Genomic DNA, 18,929 nt, shown 5'->3' on the forward strand with positions numbered 1-18,929 from the left:
CAGGGAAAATAAAAACTTTTATTGGAGTTTTAAACAAATGTACAGGGGAAGGTAGAAAGCTCAAACAATAAAAAAAAAGCACTTTGCAAATGTAGATCACCACTCTCCAAAGATGAAGGATATTATAGGTTAAGAGTTTAATTTGAATGTTCCAGTGTATCAGTTATTTCTTGCCAGATTTCTTAATGCCTCCAGAACCTGTAGACAAAAAGATCACCATCAGTATGAACAGGTTCCTTTTAGAATTTTAATTTTTTTTTTTAAAAAGACATTTTTTTTGAGAATCTTTCCACTTGCTCCTTTGGCTGGTAATTCTCTTGTAATAATTTACATATTGAGCAGGAAAATTGTAAAAGGAAATCCAAACTACATCAAGCAGTTGGTGGAGGTTTACCTGTGGATTTGTGAAGATGTTATTGCCTCTGGAGGAGAAGCTTCATCTTAGATTGAGTCACTACTCAATTGCCATGATTCTTGTCCAAATCAGAATGCTATGTTGTTAGGAGCCACTACTTCAAAGACGCAACACAAGCAAGAGAGAAAGCTGCACTTTGTGTATGTTATCTTTGAAATGAAAAGCTAAACTAAGGCGCTAAATGGTGCATGTGTAGCGTTTCTGCTACAGAGCGAATAACGAGACCGGCAGTCAACAGGTTTGTTCCAAATCTCGCTGCTTTATTGTTTTCTCACTGAGCGCTTTAAAGGGGCTTCCTGTTCTCGCCACTGGGAACCTGACGTTGCGTTGCTGACTGGCAGCTATTCATACTTTGCGCGTGTGAGCCCTTTTCTTGAGGGGTAAGGGAAGATGCCTGGCACCATTTTAGTGTAAGTTGCTCTGCACGTACATTACAATCGGAGCCGGTTTGTCTGAATACCAAACGCGTTGACCCCCCCCCCCCCCCACAGAACCAGTGATCTTGCACCCCCCCCCCCACCGCAACCCAAAGTCTGCACTTTCTTCTGTTTGGGCAGCCTGCCTCTGCTTGAGTGCTTGCATGCACTTCGGCTAGCTTTTCCGCTTTTCCAAGTCCACGAACGCCGTTTTAATTGGTCAATCATAAACACTTCCTCTTTAACCTCCACGTCCAATGTGAACATAGACCCATTGTTTTTTACTTCTCTGAACGGCCCCTTGTATGGCCACTGCAGTGGTGGCTGGTGTGTGCCCCTTCTAACAAAGACATACTCACAGTTCTTTAATTGTCTGGGAACAGAAGTTGGTGTTCGTTCGTGTCTAGAGGTCGAGATAGGTGTCAGGTTACCCAGCCTTTTACGGAGCTTGCTCAGGGGCGCTGTGGTGTCTGCTTCTTGCCCCCTTGGGGCAGGTAGGATCTCGCCAGGGACTGCCGATGGAGGTTGCAGGTCTTCTTTGGGCACTGTGCGGATCCCAAGTAGGACCCAGGGAGCTCATCCACCCGGCCATGTGCTAATTTCAAGTGTCTATGGAAGCGCTCCACCAGGCCATTTGATTGAGGGTGAGAGGCTGTGGTGTGATGCAGCTGGGACCCCAACAAGCTGGCTATGGCAGCCCATGGGGTGGGGGGGGAGGGGCGCTTTAGTATGTCTCTAGACTTTCACTGTCTGACACTGAGTGCATGTCCTCGCCCAGTCACTGACTTGTTTTTTGAGGCTGTGCCACACAAACCGACTGGATATCAGAGGGAGGGGTGCACTAGGCCATGCACAGAGTTGAATACACGTCCTCTCCATGCTACAAGGATGATGGGGCGGCGGAAGCCCGTGGCTGTATCGCAAAAGAGCGTCTGCTCACCTGAACCCAAGGGTACGTCCTACAGCTGCAGGCCTGAGACCGCAGTCCTGTAGCTGTGTATCTCCTCATTGCGCCTCTGCTAGCTTTGAATAGTTGCTCCCCTCTCCCAGCACTTGGATGGTTGACCTGGATAGAGCATCCGCCACAACGTTGTCTTTACCGGAGATGTGCTGGATCGCTGTCGTGAATTCCAATATATATGAAAGGTGCCGTTGCTGCCGGGCTGACCAAGGGTCTGATACCTTGGTGAACACAAAGGATAGGAGCTTGTGGTCGGTGAAATCTGTAAATGGTCTGCCTTCCAGAAAGTATCTGACATGCCGGATCGCCAGGTAGAGTGCTAACAGCTCTGTCGAAGGCACTGTATTTCTGAAATGTCTACTATAGGCCAAGGGCTTCCAGTGTCTATCCACGAGTTGTTCCAGTACTCCACTGACTGCTGTGTTTGATGCGTCCACCGTGAGAGATGTTGGAACATCAGTCATGTAGTGTACTAGCATGGCAGTGTTTGCCAGGGCCTCCTTCATTTGGACGAAATCTGCTTTGGCCTCCGGATTCCAAGTGATGTCTTTCTTTCTACCTGACATCAAGGTGAATAGAGGTTGCATGATGCTGGCTGTTGATGGGAGGAAGCGGTGGTCAAAGTTTACTATGCCCACATATTCCTGCAGCACTTTGACTGTGGTAGGCCTATTGAACTGTCGGAAGGCTTCGACCTTGTTCGGCAGAGGAGTCACGCTATCCTTTGAGAGCCTATGGCCTAGGAAATCGATAGTCTCCCACCCGAACTCGCATTTGGCTGGTTAATGGTCAGCCCAAACTTTCTCAGTCGGGTATAAAGCTGGTGGAAGTGGGATAAGTGCTCCATATGGTTCCTGCTGGCGATCAGGATGTCATCTAGATATATGAATAGGAAATCCAAATCCAAGCCCACTGCATCTAATCGGTGCAGTGTTTGTCTGTGCCGTGTTTTTTAGCCCGAAAGACATCCGTAGAAACTCGAACAGGCCAAAAGGGGTGATCAAAGCAGTTTTCTGGATGTCCTCTGGCAGCATCAGGATTTGATGGTTACCACGTACCAGGTCAACTTTTGAGAAGATGCAGGCTCCAAGTAGGTTGGCTGCAAATTCTTGGATGTATGGTAGGGGTTAGCGGTCCGACGTGGTGGCTTCATTCAGCCATCTATAGTCCCTATACGGCTGCCAACCCCCACTGTCTTCAGCGCCATGTGTAGTGGTGAAGCCCAGGGGCTGTCGGACCTGTGGACAACCCTGAGCTCTTCCGTGTGTCTGAACTCCTCTTTGGCAAGGGAGAGTTTGTCCAGGGGTAGTCTTCTAGTCCTTGCATTTAGGGGTGGCCTTTGAGTGGTGCTGCACTCCTTGTTTTGGCATGGTCGAGGTGAACTGTGAGAATTCGGCAAGGAGACTGCTGTCCTTGACACTGGACAATGCAACCGAGTCCAGGTGCGGTGCAGGTAGTCTGGCTTCCCCGAGAGGGAACGTTTGAAAGGTTTTGACGTGGACCAACCTCCGACCCTTCAGGTCGGCCAACAAACCATGGGCCCTAAGGAAGTCTGACCCCAGGAGCGGTTTGTCCACCATGGCAACGTGAAGTCCCATTTAAATGTGTTGGCAGCTAGTTGGACCTTGCCGTAGGTCTGTATGGAATTGTTGTTCGCAGGTCTCAAGGTGGGTCCACACTGTCTGATCCTTGTATCTAGTGTGGTGGGTGGGATGACACTGATTTCTCCCCTCAAATCCAAGAGCAAACGGCGCCCGGACCTTTTGTCCCACACATGCAGCAGGCTGTCTAGGTGGCCAGTCGCCGAAGCCATCAGCAGTGGCTGCCCTAGCGTTTCCCTGAAACGTGCAGGGTGGTCGGTAGGGGTGGGCTTCTGTACCCCATCTCTGATGGCAGAAACACCGTGGGTCCTCTGTCTCCTGTCAGGGATGCTGGTGCTCCTGTGTCTCGCTGGGCTTCACTGGCTGCAGGGTCCTTGTTCTGGACAGCTGGCTGACAGCAGCTTCATTCCGTGGGTCACTGAAGTCTGCGACTGCCAGCATCAGCTGGATGTCATCGGGCAGCTGCTCGAGGAATGCCTGTTTGAACAAGAGACAGGCTTGTATCCCTCTACCAGTGTTAACATCTCATCCATTAAAGCTGACAGGGACCTGTCACCCAGACCCTCTAGGTGCATCAGTCTGGCTGCTCTTTCACATCTAGAGAGTCCTAAGGTGCTGTGCGGCAACATTGTGGGGCATGAAGTCATCTACCCTGTCAGCAGTTTCTTGGTCCAAGGAGCTCACCACGTGGAAGTACTTCATGGAGTCCAATGTTATTTGTCTGATCTGAAACTGCCTTTCACCAGCCTCCGCATCCAACACATCATCTTCCGGAATTTCCAATGTTTACTACTGGATCCACCACTAGACATATCTTTCCTGCTCCTTCTCTCTCGGCCTTCCACAGGAACCGCTCCCTCCGCGATTCCCTTGTGCACTTATCCCTCCCCGCCCTTTGCGTCTCTGGTACCTCCCCTTGTGCCTGCAGGAGGTGCAACACCTGCGCCCACACCTCCTCCTTCACCACGGACCAGGACCCCAAACAGGTTTTTCAAGTGAAGCAACATTTCACTTGTGTATCTGTAGGACTTAATTACTACATCCGGTGCATCCTTTGTGGCCTTCTCTACATCGGAGAGACTGGACGCAGACAGATCACTTTGCTCAGCACCTCCTCTCTCCGCAACCAGTGACCTCCCAGTGGCCAACCACTTCAATGCTGTGTCACACACCCGCTCTTCCATGTCTGTCCCACCCTGACCACCCGTAGAATGGAAGAACAACACCTTATTTTTCGTCTGGGCACCCTCCAGCCAGATGGCATGAACATTGACTTCACCGTTTTCCATTAAACCTGCTCGCCTTTTCTTCCCCCCCCCACCCCAATTCCTTGCTTTTTCTAGTTCTTTCACCTACGTAGCTCTGCCTTTCCACCCCCTCAGTGCTGCAGTCCCCTTCCCTCCCTTCTCCACATCATCTCCTATCTTGCTACCCCCCCCTCTTTTTTTCTGAAGCTCACTGGAATTTTCTCATACTTTGATGAAGGGCTCAAGGCCAAAACGTCAGTTATGTATCTCTGCCGTTGCTACATAAAGGACATTGTTTGACCTGTTGAGTCTCTCCAGCATTGTGTGCTTTTATTACATTGCATCAGCTGACTTCCATTAAAAAATAGTTCAAGATAAATAAATGCATTTGGCTGGTAGCCCTTTGGACATCCAGAGAATATGAAAAGTACCATGTAAATCCTTTACTACCCTGCAGTAAAGACAACCCTGCCTCAGTAACTTCACAATTATATACTGAGTACAAACATCACAGGAGACACAAGAGATTGCAGGAGCTGGAATCAGGAGCAAAGAAAAATTTGAATTATTGAAGGAAATTTGCGAGGGGAGCAGCAGTGGGAGGGGAGAATTGTTGACGTTTCGGATTGAGATCCTGCATCAACTCTTTAAACACGACACAACAGCTTCTGCTCGTTCTATGAAAATTGATAAATCATGCTGGAATGGGCACACAGATATTCTGAATGGGAAGGAGGGACCAAATTAGACAAAAAAGGGGAGGAAACTTCATTTATTCCATTAAGAATACAGCTGCCATATGTGTCAACATTTTAATGTCATCTAGTACAGTCCAGGTACAAGCCACAAAAGCTCTGGTCTCCGAGATAGGCACCAAATTGGGAAGGATTGAGCAAACATGTAAAGGTGCACAAGGAAAAATATATTCAGAATAAAGGAATAGCAAAATATCAAGATGAAGAACTGAAATATTTGACAAAAGAAAACCAGCCAAAGGAGCAGTGACATTTACATCTACATATTATATTCATGTTGTAAAAAGTATTTGAAACTTGGCTGGAAATTGTACACAAGTGGAAGGGACTGACATACAGAAAAGCCCCCAGTATCCAGCACCTATAGGGATTGGGTAGATGCTGGAGAAGTGAATTTGCCAGTTGCTTGAGATAGTATGTCGCGTGGTTGGCAAACTAACTGCTAGGAGGCGTCAATTTTAAACGTTCGTTTTTTTTTAAACCAACTTCCCGCAATTTATTTTTGCCAGTTGCTTGAATTCCAGATAACGGGGATTTTACTTAACAAAGTGGTCCATATTCAATATGGCTACAAGTTAAAATATGTGTGGCTAAAAATTATATTGCAACCTGAGAGAATCAATTCCAGGGATCAAATGAATCCAAGTACAATAGTCATCAACTTTGCAATTTTTTTTTATCCTTGAAAAGAAACTTTTAAAAATAGTCCCTTGCGAGTTTCAAAATTTAACTTCAAGTGTGGCCCAATGAACTGGCATAATAGCCTGGGATTGTCTGTGCAGAAACATCCTCTATGTCACATGGTGCTCTGGAATTGCATGGGAAGCAGCAGCGCGTCCTTGACTACACTGTCTGGAATCTTGAGAAGCGCATCTGCTCATTTGTTTTCTCAACATTCTTGCTGGCTGAACCTACACACCATCTCAAGATTTCATTTTCTGCCCAACGAGTCAGCAGGGTCACATCACTCACCCAGTGGTCCTTTGCTGGCAGCTTTTTGTTTCATCTCGTCCAATTTCTTCTGCTCTTCCCTCTGTTTCTGTTTGAAAGCAAGATCATCCTGCGAAGACACAAGGAAAATCACAATATGCAAAATCACTCCAGGTTGCACTGTACATATTGGGTGAGTATTTCAGCCTAGCTAAATCAGTCACGTGCAATTCCTGTGCATTCCACTTTAATGTCACCTTCTTGGTCAAGTTTTTGGTCATCCAACAAGCTGACCCTTTTATTTAAGCATGACAGCTGCAAAACATCAGCAGTCTTTTCATGTTTACAGATTAGTCTCAAATCCTGAAAAAAAAACTTGCAATCGCCTAGAAAGTGATCAGTGAAAGTCTGATTGATATTTCCCTTTCCTAGCCCCTCCATACAACAGCTTTAGTTGTGAGCTTGAAAAGAAAGGAAAACAAGTTTTGGAATGAAGCAGCATAACAGGTTCATACTGCCAATATGGAGACACAGTCAGCGCTTGTAAGCTTTCATTTATTGTTGTGGTCATGCCAAGTGCTGTAACGCCTACAACAAATTCCTAAAAGATGACCAAGCTACCCAATTTGACATCCCACAAACTCATAGGGTCAGAAGAAGCAGGGGTAAACTCCTCCATACAGAGAGCATTGCAAGTTGGATTTAACTAGATTGCTGGGGGGAATGATGAAGGAGTAGCTCTACCTGCTGCATCATGGTAGAATGGGGGGTGTAATTCTATCAACTTGAACGATTGAACAAAGTAAAATTCCACCTCAATTACAACTAGAGTAGTTTCTGAAATGACTGAGAGACAATAAGGTCCAACAAACTACACAAACCATTCATGCTGCGATACACTTTCCCAGAAAAAAGTTTTATGTCTCGGTAATCTTGAGTCAGAATTTGAGGTGGATTTGGAACATGCCATCTTCTCACCAGATTAATTATGTGCAATGGTGCCAGGGTGGCAAATATTAATCTTAATTTGGTTTTATTTTATTGTTTAGTTTGGCTTAATAAAGGCAAGAACAACAAGCTAAATTTTGTTTCAGGAAGATGGGCCGCCATGGGAAATAATCCCATGTATAGAGGTGACCCAGGAAGAGTAAGGCAGTTGATGTCAAAGGACATTTAACTGTAGAGACAAATTTAAAATCTTCCATTATAAAATGGGGATAAAAGGGGAAGTGCATAGATGCATATTAGATTCCAAATGATACGGTCAGGATAAATTCAAAGCTCTGCTTTCACTTAAAAGGTCAATACAGTAAAATCCCCATTATCCGGAATTCAAGCAACTGGCAAAAAAAATCCTGGAATATACTGGTTTAAAATTGGCACCCCCTAGTGGTCAGATTGCTAATCATGCAGCATGCAATCTCAAGCAACCGAAAAATTCACTCATCCGGCATCCAACCATCCCCATAGTGAAAAAAAAATCACCATTCCTATCGAGCTGTAATTTTTTCAAGCAATATTCAACATCTGTAAGGGATTTGCAGGCAGAATCTGGAGCAATTGAATGCCATGAAGGGTTATGGGTGAAGACAGAAGTGATAGAGTTTAAGCGGAAGGTTGGGACACAGTCAGTTTAACTTGGCGGCACATCTAACTAAGCAGTTAACTCAACGTCGTTAGAGGGTCAGTGACCAGGAACGGGGTTTGAATCCTGCGCCATCTGTAAGGAGTTTGTATGTTCTTCCTGTGTCTGCGTGAGTTTCCTCTGGGTGCTCTGGTTTCCTTCCACCCTTCAAAACATACTGGGGAGTAGATTAATTGGATGTAATTGGGCGGCATAGGCTTGTGGGCCAAGAGGGCCTGTTCCAGCGCTGTATGGCTAAATTTAAAAATTTTAAATGGTTGCTAAAGTGGTTGTTCTTGTGTGAAACATTTGCCATGTAACAAATTATTCCATCTATTGGCGCTTACTGGACAACAGACACAGTACAGGACAGTAATGAAACATTTTGTAAGAGCTACAGACCTCATCCAGTTGTTTGTTTGGTTTTTTTTGTTTCAATGGCTTTTTCTTGCCTCCTATAAAACAGAAAAATAAATCAAGTCAGGACTAATGGCATACACTTTGTAGAAGCTGAACAAAGGTAGTTGCTAGATCTCTTGGATTATGTATTTTAAGTGTCCTTAATATGCATCAGCCTCGATTATTCAGTAGGAGCATGCATTAGCCATTGGAGTTACAAAGTTTGGGAATTAAATATTCCAGATCACCAGTTTCAGAAAAGGCAAATAAAACAAGATGAGAAGTATGCTTATATTAGTGAATTGGGGATGGGGTGGAAGATAATAGTAGGTCACAGCAACGATATCTTATAGAAATGGAAACAGTTTGGGGTGAACTAACAAAAGGGCAGAAAACATTGGTTGTTGAATCAAGCAGCTAGTGCAGGAGAGTGTAAGAATCAGGAAATTAGTGATGTCAGTAACAAGAGTGATCCATTAATCAAACTTTAATCTATTTATGCATGGGCAAATTAAACGAGCAGTAACAGCAGGAGGGCTCCGTGGATCAGGGATCAACAATTGAACTGGCTATTTTGGATCCAATACTGGGAATACAGGTTTAATTGACGATCTTGTAGTTAAAGGAACTTTAAGGAGGTGAATCCTTAACAATGGCGTGAAGCAAGGCTGCGTTCTCGCACCAACACTCTTTTCAATCTTCTTCAGCATGATGCTGAACCAAGCCATGAAAGACCTCAACAATGAAGACGCTGTTTACATCCGGTACCGCACAGATGGCAGTCTCTTCAATCTGAGGCACCTGCAAGCTCACACCAAGACACAAGAGCAACTTGTCTGTGAACTACTCTTTGCAGACGATGCCGCTTTAGTTGCCCATTCAGAGCCAGCTCTTCAGCGCTTGACGTCCTGTTTTACGGAAACTGCCAAAATGTTTGGGCTGGAAGTCAGCCTGAAGAAATCTGAGGTCCTCCATCAGCCAGCTCCCCACCATGTCTATCAGCCCCCCCACATCTCCATCGGGCACACAAAACTCAAAACGGTCAACCAGTTTACCTATCTCGGCTGCACCATTTCATCGGATGTAAGGATTGACAACGAGATAGACAACAGACTCGCCAAGGCAAATAGTGCCTCTGGAAGACTACACAAAAGAGTCTGGAAAAACAACCAACTGAAAAACCTCACAAAGATTAGCGTATACAGAGCCGTTGTCATACCCACACTCCTGTTTGGCTCCAAATCATGGGTCCTCTTTTGGCATCACCTACGGCTCCTAGAATGCTTCCATCAGCGTTGTCTCCGCTCCATCCTCAACATTCATTGGAGCGACTTCATCCCTAACATCGAAGTACTCGAGATGGCAGAGGCCGACAACATCGAATCCACGCTGCTGAAGATCCAGCTGCGCTGGGTGGGTCACGTCTCCAGAATGGAGGACCATCGCCTTCCCAAGATCGTGTTATATGGCGAGCTCTCCACTGGCCACCGTGACAGAGGTGCACCAAAGAAGAGGTACAAGGACTGCCTAAAGAAATCTCTTGGTGCCTGCCACATTGACCACCGCCAGTGGGCTGATATCGCCTCAAACCGTGCATCTTGGCGCCTCACAGTTCGGCGGGCAGCAACCTCCTTTGAAGAAGACTGAAGAGCCCACCTCACTGACAAAAGACAAAGGAGGAAAAACCCAACACCCAACCCCAACCCACCAATTTTCCCCTGCAACCGCTGCAACTGTGTCTGCCTGTCCCGCATCGGACTTGTCAGCCACAAACGAGCCTGCAGCTGATGTGGTCATTTTACCCCTCCATAAATCTTCGTCCGTGAAGCCAAGCAAAAGAAGGAGGTGATCATATGATGAAATTTGTGGGAAAAAAAGCGGTTAGTTCAAAACTAAAAATGCTATCTGAAATATGAATAAAAGGCACAAGGTTAGAATTACAAAAATTAACATTAAAGGAATTAATTAATAGTTTTCAAAGCACCAACAACGGATCCAATGGTTTGGCATGTTGATCAGTCATTTGTCTTGAATGCATAATCGGGCATTGTGTAAGGGCATGGGTGTATAACAGCAGAGTGGGAATGTCTGTGATTATGAATGTGTGGTTTGACAAACAGAAACTCACCCTGTTCTACTTTATGCTCCTCTTAAAATTAATGCTCATCTTCCTACCCCATTTAAATTTGCTGTTAATATGACTTTGTATTATAAGAGCGTAATTTGTTAAACTATTATGTACAACACAAGTGAAATAAGTATAGGCATCCAACAGTTCATGAAATCCGTTAATCTGGCTTTACCAAAGGCCTGAGGATCACAGATTATTAAATTTATTCAACTTCATTTGATATCCAATTGTACCAGTACAACCTGATGAAACTGCAGTCTCTGGTCTATATTGTAGAACAGTGCAAAAGACATACGAATACAACACATACACAGGTATACATATATACAGTATGTGTACTTATATTAAAATATTACAGTAAAACACCTTGTTTTGGAATTCAAGTAACCAGAAGCCTTAAGTAACTGGCAAAATAAAGATGGAGGTAAATTTTAAAAATTAAAACAAATAAGAATAAAATAATAGGCAAAAATACAGAGGTTTAAAATTGTAAAAGTAAATGTTTTCTAAGTAACACAAACCAAAGATGGGATCAAATATTCAGTCAGTGAAGGCCCTTGGTCAGATTTTGATCATAGCAGCTGTTTGAATAAAGTTGTGTTTGAATAAAATGGCATCACCCCGGATGAAGAGCTGGTTGATGCCACTCGGTGTTGGGGTGACTCTCTTAAAATGTCTCCTTATCCCTGCTTCTTAAGAATTGCCCTGGTCAGAGAATTTATCAGTAAATTTGACGGAGAGGGGTGGGGGTAATTATCTATTGTTTCGTTTGTCTTTAAGGTGGGTCCGTGGAAGGGGAGAAACATGCAGATGCAGTGAATTTAAAGAATGTGACTGAAAATGATGTACAGGTTGAACTTCTTTAATCCAGCAACGTTGGGACCCAACCATTGCAGGACCATGGAAAAAGCCAGAAAATAGAAATTTAGTATTTTTGTTGAATAAACTGCAAGTGCATTAGTCAGGCATGACCGGGGTGGGGTGGGGGGGTGTGGTGGGAAGGGAGAAAAAGAAAGAGGAATTAGGGAGAGGAGGAGAGAAGGGGGGATGGGGGGGGGATTGGGGGCGGAGGGAGGGGGACGGGGGCGGAGGGAGGGGGACGGGGGCGGAGGGAGGGGGACGGGGGCGGAGGGAGGGGGACGGGGGCGGAGGGAGGGGGACGGGGGCGGAGGGAGGGGGACGGGGGCGGAGGGAGGGGGACGGGGGCGGAGGGAGGGGGACGGGGGCGGAGGGAGGGGGACGGGGGCGGAGGGAGGGGGACGGGGGGCGGAGGGAGGGGGACGGGGGCGGAGGGAGGGGGACGGGGGAGGGAGGGAGGGGACGGGGGAGGGAGGGAGGGGACGGGGGAGGGAGGGAGGGGACGGGGGAGGGAGGGAGGGGACGGGGAGGGAGGGAGGGGACGGGGAGGGAGGGAGGGGACGGGGGAGGGAGGGAGGGGACGGGGGAGGGAGGGAGGGGACGGGGGAGGGAGGGAGGGGACGGGGAGGGAGGGAGGACACGGGGGAGGGAGGGAGGGGACGGGGGAGGGAGGGAGGGGACGGGGGAGGGAGGGAGGGGACGGGGGAGGGAGGGAGGGGACGGGGGAGGGAGGGAGGGGACGGGGGAGGGAGGGAGGGGACGGGGAGGGAGGGAGGGGACGGGGAGGGAGGGAGGGGACGGGGGAGGGAGGGAGGGGACGGGGGAGGGAGGGAGGGGACGGGGGAGGGAGGGAGGGGACGGGGGAGGGAGGGAGGGGACGGGGGAGGGAGGGAGGGGACGGGGGAGGGAGGGAGGGGACGGGGGAGGGAGGGAGGGGACGGGGGAGGGAGGGAGGGGACGGGGGAGGGAGGGAGGGGACGGGGGAGGGAGGGAGGGGACGGGGGAGGGAGGGAGGGGACGGGGGAGGGAGGGAGGGGACGGGGGAGGGAGGGAGGGGACGGGGGAGGGAGGGAGGGGACGGGGGAGGGAGGGAGGGGACGGGGGAGGGAGGGAGGGGACGGGGGAGGGAGGGAGGGGACGGGGGAGGGAGGGAGGGGACGGGGGAGGGAGGGAGGGGACGGGGGAGGGAGGGAGGGGACGGGGGAGGGAGGGAGGGAGGGGACGGGGGAAGGGAGGGAGGGGACGGGGGAGGGAGGGAGGGAGGGGACGGGGGAGGGAGGGAGGGAGGGGACGGGGGAGGGAGAGAGGGAGGGGACGGGAGAGGGAGGGAGGGAGGGGACGGGGGAGGGAGGGAGGGAGGGGACGGGGAGGGAGGGAGGGAGGGGACGGGGAGGGAGGGAGGGAGGGGACGGGGGAGGGAGGGAGGGGACGGGGGAGGGAGGGAGGGGACGGGGGAGGGAGGGAGGGGACGGGGGAGGGAGGGAGGGGACGGGGAGGGAGGGAGGGGACGGGGAGGGAGGGAGGGGACGGGGGAGGGGGACTGGGACGGGGGACGGAGTGAGGGGGACTGGGACGGAGTGAGGGGGATTGGGGGAGGGAGGGAGGGGACGGAGTGAGGGGGATTGGGGGAGGGAGGGAGGGGACGGAGTGAGGGGGATTGGGGGAGGGAGGGAGGGGACGGAGTGAGGGGGATTGGGGGAGGGAGGGAGGGGACGGAGTGAGGGGATTGGGAGAGGGAGGGAGGGGACGGAGTGAGGGGGATTGGGGGAGGGAGGGAGGGGACGGAGTGAGGGGGATTGGGGGAGGCAGGGAGGGGACGGAGTGAGGGGGATTGGGGGAGGGAGGGAGGGGACGGAGTGAGGGGGATTGGGGGAGGGAGGGAGGGGACGGAGTGAGGGGGATTGGGAGAGGGAGGGAGGGGACGGAGTGAGGGGGATTGGGAGAGGGAGGGAGGGGGCGGAGTGAGGGGGATTGGGAGAGGGAGGGAGGGGGCGGAGTGAGGGGATTGGGAAGGGAGTGAGGGGGATTGGGGACGGAGTGAGGGGGATTGGGGACGGAGTGAGGGGGATTGGGGACGGAGTGAGGGGGATTGGGGACGGAGTGAGGGGGATTGGGGGAGGGAGGGGGCGGAGTGAGGGGGACTGGGGAGGGAGGGAGGGGGCGGAGTGAGGGGATTGGGAAGGGAGTGAGGGGGATTGGGGACGGAGTGAGGGGGATTGGGGGAGGGAGGGGGCGGAGTGAGGGGGACTGGGGAGGGAGGGGGCGGAGTGAGGGGGACTGGGGAGGGAGGGGGCGGAGTGAGGGGGACTGGGGAGGGAGGGGGCGGAGTGAGGGGGACTGGGGAGGGAGGGGACGGAGTGAGGGGGATTGGGGGAGGGAGGGAGGGGACGGAGTGAGGGGGATTGGGGGTGGGAGGGGACGGAGTGAGGGGGATTGGGGGAGGGAGGGAGGGGACGGAGTGAGGGGGATTGGGGGAGGGAGGGAGGGGACGGAGTGAGGGGGATTGGGGGAGGGAGGGGACGGAGTGAGGGGGACTGGGGAGGGAGGGAGGGGACGGAGTGAGGGGAATTGGGGGAGGGAGGGAGGGGACGGAGTGAGGGGGATTGGGGGAGGGAGGGGGCGGAGTGAGGGGATTGGGAAGGGAGTGAGGGGGACTGGGGGAGGGAGGGAGGGGACGGAGTGAGGGGGATTGGGGGAGGGAGGGAGGGGGCGGAGTGAGGGGGATTGGGGGAGTGTGGGGACGGAGTGAGGGGGATTGGGGGAGGGAGGGGACGGAGTGAGGGGGATTGGGGGAGGGAGGGGACGGAGTGAGGGGGATTGGGGGAGGGAGGGAGGGGACGGAGTGAGGGGGATTGGGGGTGGGAGGGGACGGAGTGAGGGGGATTGGGGGAGGGAGGGAGGGGACGGAGTGAGGGGGATTGGGGGAGGGAGGGAGGGGACGGAGTGAGGGGGATTGGGGGAGGGAGGGGACGGAGTGAGGGGGACTGGGGAGGGAGGGAGGGGACGGAGTGAGGGGAATTGGGGGAGGGAGGGAGGGGACGGAGTGAGGGGGATTGGGGGAGGGAGGGGGCGGAGTGAGGGGATTGGGAAGGGAGTGAGGGGGACTGGGGGAGGGAGGGAGGGGACGGAGTGAGGGGGATTGGAGGAGGGAGGGAGGGGACTGAGTGAGGGGGATTGGGGAGGGAGGGGACGGAGTGAGGGGGATTGGAGGAGGGAGGGAGGGGACGGAGTGAGGGGGACTGGGGAGTGAGGGGACGGAGTGAGGGGGATTGGGGAGGAAGGGAGGGGACGGAGTGAGGGGGATTGGGGAGGGAGGGAGGGGACGGAGTGAGGGGGATTGGAGGAGGGAGGGGGCGGAGTGAGGGGGATTGGGGGAGGGAGGGAGGGGACGGAGTGAGGGGATTGGGGGAGGGAGGGGGCGGAGTGAGGGGGATTGGGGGAGGGAGGGAGGTGACAGAGTGAGGGGGATTGGGGGAGGGAGGGGGCGGAGTGAGGGGGATTGGAGGAGGGAGGGAGGGGACGGAGTGAGGGGGATTGGGGAGGGAGGGGGCGGAGTGAGGGGATTGGGGGAGGGAGGGAGGGGGCGGAGTGAGGGGATTGGGGGAGGGAGGGAGGGGGCGGAGTGAGGGGGATTGGGGGAGGGAGGGGGCGGAGTGAGGGGGACTGGGGAGGGAGGGGGCGGAGTGAGGGGGATTGGGGGACGGAGTGAGGGGGACTGGGGGAGGGAGGGAGGGGACGGAGTGAGGGGGACTGGGGAGGGAGGGGACGGGGGACGGAGTGAGGGGGATTGGGGGAGGGAGGGAGGGGACGGAGTGAGGGGGACTGGGGAGGGAGGGAGGGGGCGGAGTGAGGGGGATTGGGGAGGGAGGGGGCGGAGTGAGGGGGACTGGGGAGGGAGGGGACGGGGGACGGAGTGAGGGGGATTGGGGGAGGGAGGGAGGGGACGGAGTGAGGGGGACTGGGGAGGGAGGGAGGGGGCGGAGTGAGGGGGACTGGGGAGGGAGGGGGCGGAGTGAGGGGGATTGGGGGACGGAGTGAGGGGGACTGGGGGAGGGAGGGAGGGGACGGAGTGAGGGGGACTGGGGAGGGAGGGGACGGGGGACGGAGTGAGGGGGACTGGGGGAGGGAGGGAGGGGACGGAGTGAGGGGGATTGGGGGACGGAGTGAGGGGGACTGGGGGAGGGAGGGAGGGGACGGAGTGAGGGGGACTGGGGAGGGAGGGAGGGGGCGGAGTGAGGGGGACTGGGGAGGGAGGGGACGGGGGACGGAGTGAGGGGGACTGGGGGAGGGAGGGAGGGGACGGAGTGAGGGGGACTGGGGAGGGAGGGAGGGGGCGGAGTGAGGGGGACTGGGGAGGGAGGGGACGGGGGACGGAGTGAGGGGGACTGGGGAGGGAGGGGACGGGGGACGGAGTGAGGGGGACTGGGGGAGGGAGGGAGGGGACGGAGTGAGGGGGATTGGGGGAGGGAGGGAGGGGACGGAGTGAGGGGGATTGGGGGAGGGAGGGGACGGAGTGAGGGGGACTGGGGAGGGAGGGAGGGGACGGAGTGAGGGGAATTGGGGGAGGGAGGGAGGGGACGGAGTGAGGGGGATTGGGGGAGGGAGGGGGCGGAGTGAGGGGATTGGGAAGGGAGTGAGGGGGACTGGGGGAGGGAGGGAGGGGACGGAGTGAGGGGGATTGGAGGAGGGAGGGAGGGGACTGAGTGAGGGGGATTGGGGAGGGAGGGGACGGAGTGAGGGGGATTGGAGGAGGGAGGGAGGGGACGGAGTGAGGGGGACTGGGGAGTGAGGGGACGGAGTGAGGGGGATTGGGGAGGAAGGGAGGGGACGGAGTGAGGGGGATTGGGGAGGGAGGGAGGGGACGGAGTGAGGGGGATTGGAGGAGGGAGGGGGCGGAGTGAGGGGGATTGGGGGAGGGAGGGAGGGGACGGAGTGAGGGGATTGGGGGAGGGAGGGGGCGGAGTGAGGGGGATTGGGGGAGGGAGGGAGGTGACAGAGTGAGGGGGATTGGGGGAGGGAGGGGGCGGAGTGAGGGGGATTGGAGGAGGGAGGGAGGGGACGGAGTGAGGGGGATTGGGGGAGGGAGGGGGCGGAGTGAGGGGATTGGGGGAGGGAGGGAGGGGGCGGAGTGAGGGGGATTGGGGGAGGGAGGGGGCGGAGTGAGGGGGACTGGGGAGGGAGGGGGCGGAGTGAGGGGGATTGGGGGACGGAGTGAGGGGGACTGGGGGAGGGAGGGAGGGGACGGAGTGAGGGGGACTGGGGAGGGAGGGGACGGGGGACGGAGTGAGGGGGATTGGGGGAGGGAGGGAGGGGACGGAGTGAGGGGGACTGGGGAGGGAGGGAGGGGGCGGAGTGAGGGGGATTGGGGAGGGAGGGGGCGGAGTGAGGGGGACTGGGGAGGGAGGGGACGGGGGACGGAGTGAGGGGGATTGGGGGAGGGAGGGAGGGGACGGAGTGAGGGGGACTGGGGAGGGAGGGAGGGGGCGGAGTGAGGGGGACTGGGGAGGGAGGGGGCGGAGTGAGGGGGATTGGGGGACGGAGTGAGGGGGACTGGGGGAGGGAGGGAGGGGACGGAGTGAGGGGGACTGGGGAGGGAGGGGACGGGGGACGGAGTGAGGGGGACTGTGGGAGGGAGGGAGGGGACGGAGTGAGGGGGATTGGGGGACGGAGTGAGGGGGACTGGGGGAGGGAGGGAGGGGACGGAGTGAGGGGGACTGGGGAGGGAGGGGACGGGGGACGGAGTGAGGGGGACTGGGGGAGGGAGGGAGGGGACGGAGTGAGGGGGATTGGGGGACGGAGTGAGGGGGACTGGGGGAGGGAGGGAGGGGACGGAGTGAGGGGGATTGGGGGACGGAGTGAGGGGGACTGGGGGAGGGAGGGAGGGGACGGAGTGAGGGGGACTGGGGAGGGAGGGAGGGGGCGGAGTGAGGGGGACTGGGGGAGGGAGGGAGGGGACGGAGTGAGGGGGACTGGGGAGGGAGGGAGGGGGCGGAGTGAGGGGGACTGGGGAGGGAGGGGACGGGGGACGGAGTGAGGGGGACTGGGGAGGGAGGGGACGGGGGACGGAGTGAGGGGGATTGGAGGAGGGAGGGAGGGGACGGAGTGAGGGGGACTGGGGAGGGAGGGGACGGAGTGAGGGGGACTGGGGAGGGAGGGGACGGAGTGAGGGGGACTGGGGAGGGAGGGGACGGAGTGAGGGGGACTGGGGAGGGAGGGGACGGGGGACGGAGTGAGGGGGACTGGGGGAGGGAGGGAGGGGACGGAGTGAGGGGGACTGGGGAGGGAGGGACGAGTGAGGGGGACTGGGGAGGGAGTGAGGGGGATTGGCGGGAGGGAGTGAGTGGGGGATTGGAGGGAGGGAGGGGGGCGGAGTGAGGGATTGGAGGAGGGAGGGAGGGGACGGAGTGAGGGGGACTGGAGAGGGGGATTGGAGGAGGGAGGGAGGGGACGGAGTGAGGGGGATTGGGGGAGGGAGTGAGGGGGATTGGAGGAGGGAGGGGGCGGAGTGAGGGGGATTGGAGGAGGGAGGGAGGGGGATTGGGGGAGGGGGTGGACGTGGCAGGGCAGCAGTTTCCCCATTACCTTCTCGGCCGGACATCTTTCTTGCCTCAGCACTCACTACCCCACGCGGATGCCTCAGGACCCAGGAGATAGGTGTCCGGTCGCTGCCTGCGTTGCTCAACGTCACTGTGCACCGCCCCCTGCAGTACGTCCGCTGCCACTGCAGGCAGGGCGCGGGGTGGATATGAGCCGTGTCCACCGCATGGTCCCTGCGCGCAGCTAAAATAGTCCGCTCATAACTACAGTAAATTTCACTACATATCATGGCTCTTTTTAAAAAAATATCGTTATGTACCTCGAAAAAACATCGAAGATTTAAAGACAGGAGAATTGGAGCACATGTAGGCCGTTCGGCCCCTTGACATTCAACACTGATAGGATGACCTGACTTGAATCCTACTCTCTGGCTTCTCAAAATCTGTGTATTTTATTTTTATGTATCATCCTCAATTTGTTCAATCACTCAGCAAGGTAAAAGCTCCTCATCTCACCCCTCCCTGCAACCAATATTTCATTCAGAATCCTTTTCTCAATTCCTCAGACTCCATTGCATCTGAACCCAGGATGAAGACTTCCATTCCAGATCATCAGAGATGTCCTCCTTCTTCAAACAATGTGGCTTTCCCTCTACCACCTGCCCTCACCTGCATATCTTCCATTACTTGGACAACTACCCTGGTCCCCTCGGCCCCCACTCGCAACAAGGACAGGATTCCTCTTGTCCTCACCTACTATCCCACCCGCCTCCACATCCAACACGTCCTCCTCCACCATTTCCACCAGCTGCTATGTGATCTCCCTCTAGGCACTTATTCCCTTCCCCTCCCTGCTCTACCTTCTGCAGGGTTGCTCCCTCCATGACTCCCATGTCCACTCCTCCCTCCCCACCAATCGTCCATTTGGTCCATATCCCTGTCACCACACAAGATGCAGTGAAGATGCAGATGCAGTGAATTTAAAGAATGTGACTGAAAATGATGTACAGGTTGAACTTCTTTAATCCAGCAACGTTGGGACCCAACCATTGCAGG

The 18,929-nt window shown here is 55.0% G+C and overlaps 1 protein-coding gene across 1 annotated transcript; it reads right to left on the reverse strand.

Annotated features, from left to right (window-relative positions):
• On the reverse strand, positions 1 to 18,024 carry tma7 (translation machinery associated 7 homolog). The gene is made up of 4 exons (XM_069936251.1): positions 17,920 to 18,024; positions 8,352 to 8,404; positions 6,368 to 6,455; positions 1 to 198 (listed from the first exon to the last, which is right to left on the reverse strand). Exons 1-4 carry the CDS (start codon positions 17,933 to 17,935, stop codon positions 164 to 166), a joined length of 192 nt encoding a protein of 63 aa, XP_069792352.1. The 5' UTR covers positions 17,936 to 18,024; the 3' UTR covers positions 1 to 163.
• Positions 18,025 to 18,929: the final 905 nt, after the last annotated feature.

Source organism: Narcine bancroftii, chromosome 5 (assembly GCF_036971445.1).
Source record: "Narcine bancroftii isolate sNarBan1 chromosome 5, sNarBan1.hap1, whole genome shotgun sequence".
Lineage (NCBI taxonomy): Eukaryota > Metazoa > Chordata > Chondrichthyes > Torpediniformes > Narcinidae > Narcine > Narcine bancroftii.

Bases quoted from the DNA above. Each gene is read 5' to 3' on its own strand.
- tma7 (XM_069936251.1), bottom strand. The intron at 6,456-8,351 runs GTCTGTAGCTCT...GTGTCTTCGCAG, and splicing joins CAAACAAACAACTGGATGAG to GATGATCTTGCTTTCAAACA. The intron at 199-6,367 runs GTGAGTGATGTG...TTTTGTCTACAG, and splicing joins TGCCAGCAAAGGACCACTGG to GTTCTGGAGGCATTAAGAAA.